General features: G+C 31.7%; 1 protein-coding gene across 1 annotated transcript; it reads right to left on the bottom strand.

The window, feature by feature from the left end:
• Positions 1-227: 227 nt before the first annotated feature.
• LOC142180966 (uncharacterized) lies at positions 228-884 on the bottom strand. The gene has a single exon (XM_075253073.1). The coding sequence runs from the start codon at positions 882-884 to the stop codon at positions 228-230; it is 657 nt and encodes a 218-aa protein (XP_075109174.1).
• Positions 885-4,483: the final 3,599 nt, after the last annotated feature.

The following is a 4,483-nucleotide window of genomic DNA, read 5'->3' on the forward strand; positions in this document are numbered from 1 at the left end:
CATAGCAGTTGCAAATCCTTCTTCTCTATATTTGTTAAAGAAAAAAATCAAACTTTTTCGTTTTACGGAACTTTATTTTAAAACGTTTACATAGTCTATTAGATGTAACAAAAAATGGGGCCTCCACAAATATGGGGCCTAAAGCGGTTGCTTTACTTGCTTTATGGAAGGGTCACCCCTGCTTCTTATAGCATTTATTCACTGTATGCCCAGGTTTGTTGCAGTAGCTACACATTAGGCCTCCTGGGATCAAAGGTGGTCTTAGGATGAAAAGTAGATCTTTGAGATCCCACCGAGAATGAAGCAGATTCTGAGCTGAAATGGGAAGGAGAAGGTTGAATTTTTCGTTGTCGCTCATCATTCACCAGAAGAGAGTAGGCCTTGTTAATAGTAGGGAAGGAACTCATCATAACCAGATTAATCCTAGCATTGGCATAACTATCATTCAAACCCATCAGAAACTGGTAGAACCTCTGATTCTCCTCACATTTTTGAATATCCAGTCTACCACCTCCATAAGTCCAGTAAGAATCCGTATGAACAGTCAGTATGCTGAGTTCGTCCCAAACACTCTTCATCCTCGCGTAGTACTCAGGAACACTTATTGAGCCCTGAGAGATTGAGGTAGGTTCCTTTTTGACCTGATAAACCCTAATTCCACTCGGATGACCATACCTGTCTTCCAATTCCATCCAAACATCTTTGGCAAGTTGACAATGGAGGACATTCTTACGAATTACTGGAGAAAGAAGATTATGGATCCATGATATCACTATATTATTACACATATCACATTGACGAGAGAAAGCTGAATTTGGAGGTGGCCTCTCACAGTCAGGTTGAATGAAATACAACTTATTCTTAACCGAGAAAACAATAAGCATACTTCTACGCTAATCGCTATACCCAGTCCCATCGGATACGCTTCCCACTAGTAAAAGCCCCAAATTGTCTGATGGATGAATGTAAAGGGAATGGTTATGATCAATTGTGTCATCGGGTGAATTACCACAACCAGAGTGCTCACACGAAGTAGAAGGAGACTTATCAGAAACTAGAGAGCCCATAACGGAAGAGGTGAATCCAGTATTGTCACAAATTTAGGGTTTCAACTACTTTATAACTTCCTATCACAAACAAACAAAATTGTGGGAAAGGAATGCAGTAAAATAGAATTCAATGCAAATCGAAAAGAAAATGAGAGAAATCACCGGCGAAAAAACTAAAGTCCGACGATATTCCGGCAAACAGAAAATGCGATCCTTAGTCCGACAACTAGAACAACGAGATGCCCATGAAATTTAAGAACACTGCTCAAATCACCCAAATACATTGCTCTGATACCATGTTAAATTCATCGTAATCCCACTGTTCCGAAGAGAGAATTCGAAATCATAATGAAGAAGAAAGAACAAAGGTGAGATATTTTGTGTAAAGTGTGAAAACTGAGCATCCGAACCTTCCAGGGACTAATGTCTTCTATTATATACAAAATTAGTTTTTGGTCCAGTATTTACAATTCAAACCAGTACAAAATAAAATGAACGTCGTACTCTATTGCCATATTGGGCTAAGCTATAAATACAATTGGGCCCTAACTAGATATCTGCTACCATAACAAATGGGCCTTTATCAGCCAACACTATATAAAACTGGGAGAAATTAAAAAATAGTCAGATTTACAACTAGTCATTCAAAAATAGCCCAATTTCAAAAGTAATCAAAATTTAGCCATTTTTCATGTAAAGATAAATCTGAGCGAAAACACTATTCAAAACCCGGAAAATATATCGGTATATTATATTGGAGTTCCAGCATAAATATGCTTGAACTCCAGCATATTATACTGGAGTTCCAGCATAAGTACACTAGAACTCCAGCATAATATACTGGAGTTCCAGCAAGTATAATTGTCCAGTATAATATACTGGAGTTCATACATAGGTGTACCGAACTCCAGTATATTATGGTGGACCGTCTCTGTTGCAGCAAAATAGTGATAATGGTATAAAAAGTGGTTTAACTCTTAGATTTCCCCCCAAATTAGTAAGTTGTTCAGCGACAATACTACCTTCTCTGTTTGCATGACTAAAAGTAAAATTATCTTTGCGAGCGATTTGAATAATGTGCTTAATGAAATTGATTAATCAAATTGTAGCACGTCGAAAAGTCCGAATCAATTCGGACTATCTCCGGATACCCTAAATTGACCTAAGAATAGCTTGTCAAAACAGGAAATGAATACATTTTTTAGTCTGGTAGGTATATTTCTATCTCCTAAAAAAATGCTGAAAAATGCTATTCTAATTTGATTTAAAAATTAAGCAAATTATAACAAGAAAAAAAAAAACTGGAAAAATTTTGAATTAGGCAGGTCAGGTGATAATATCCCATGCGTGGACAAAATTAAGTGAAAATAGTACGGGCTAGCCAGTTTTTGGACTGGTAATTGAAAAACAGCCAGCATTTGCAAAGTTATTGAAAAATAATCACTATTTTGTTGCAACACGGAAAGTTCCGGCATAATATTTTGGAGATTGGAGCACATATGCATGAACTTCCAGCATATTATGCTGGACCAGTATATTATACTGGAACTGCAGTATATTATGCTGGAATATTTTCCGAATTTTGAACAGTGTTTTCGTTTAGATTTATCTTTATATGAAAAGTGGCTAAATTTCAATTACTTTAAAACTTTAGTTGTTTTTCAATTAACACTTGTAAATCTGGCTATTTTTAAATTTCACCCTAAAATTAACTCATTACATATTTACGTAAGGCAAATTTAGAGGAATGATGTTGTCTCTTTTAATTCGATTAAATTTAATTTGTCCATCCTACACCCTTAATTTTCATGAAACGTGTGTCGACACAATACAAAAGTTTTTTCTTCCAATCCTCATATATTATTTCCAAATAGTTCTTGTTTTAGTCCAATCTTACAATAATTTGTTTTGCACCAAATTTGGATGCCATAAAGCGAAAAGGAAAAAACATTTTAAAGTACTCAACAACTTTATAACATTCTTGTTTGTTTCGAATTTTTTTGACTGTTATAGTAAAGTATTATTATATATAATATATATTATTTTTTGATTGTTATAATAAAATATTGTTATATAGAATATATATTATAATATAATATAAAAATTTAATTTCGAAGAATACTTGATTGTTATAGTGAAATGTCGTTGTAAAATATGATTATGGAAATGTCTACTGTAGTAAGTAATCGTTATATGCAGAAAATGAAAAATCAAAAGTGTGTGCGAGTGAAAAACAAAAATAAAAAGGCAAAATACCTTAAAACCCCCTTAAACTTGACATGGATTTTTAGTTACACTCTTAAACTATTTGTGGTCTTAATTACTCCCCTCAACTTGGCCTTTTGAGAGACATTGCCCCCTGGATGCTGATGTGGCAAAAAGTGCGGGTGCACTCGCCTGCCACGTGAATTTTTCCTCTATATGTGACATATTTTTTGAAAAATAAAATATATTTTTACCTTTTTAAGTATTTTACTTCTTTAGATAATTTTTTTTGTAATACAATTTATGATAAAACTTGAATAGAACTACATTATTTAGGCTAAATTTTTTTATTTGGCTAAAAATAATAAAGTTTTAGTGAATCTTTTTTTGAATTTGACCTGAAAATAAAGATTTATACAATTGAAATAAATAGTCAAGGCATCTAAAAGGTTATAAAAAATATATAGTTTGAAATTAATTATTTTGGCAACAATTTTTTATATAACTCTAAATTATGGTGCTCTAAAAATATATATATATTTTTTTTACAGATTTTACTTGAAAAGGTAAAAATACGCAGTTGAAATAAATAATCATTGCATCAAAAGAAGAAATAAAAGAGTACACTCTTTTTATAGTTGAAGAAATAAAAATACACAGTTGAAGAAATTGTACACTCTTTTTATTTCTTCTTTTGATGTAATGAATATTTATTTCAACTGTGTATTTTTACCTTTTCAGGTAAAATCTGTAAATCTATATATATATATATTTAGAGCACCATAATTTAGAGCTATATAAAAAGTTATAGCCAAAATAATTAATTTCAAATTATGTATTTTTTATAACTTTTTAGATACCTTGACTATTTATTTCAATTGTATAAATATTTATTTTCAAGTCAAATTCAAAAAAAGCTTAACTAAAACTTTATTGTTTTTAGTCAAATAAAAAAATTTAGCCTAAATAATATAGTTCTATCTAAATTTTATCATAATTGTATTCGAAAAAAATTATCTAAAGAAATAACATACTTTTGTAAAAATATATTTTATTTTAAAAAAAAAAACTACATATACTAAAAAAATCCACGAGCAAGCGAGTGCAACAGTGCAACCACACTCTTTTAGCAACAATTTAACAGTAAGAATTCTGTTTTGCTGCCTTGTCGAACTCTCTAGAAGTCTGTGAAGATCGATTTGGTCTTCAAGTAGAAGCCATGGATTACG

Source organism: Nicotiana tabacum, chromosome 5 (genome assembly GCF_000715075.1).
Source record: "Nicotiana tabacum cultivar K326 chromosome 5, ASM71507v2, whole genome shotgun sequence".
Taxonomy (NCBI): Eukaryota; Viridiplantae; Streptophyta; class Magnoliopsida; order Solanales; family Solanaceae; genus Nicotiana; species Nicotiana tabacum.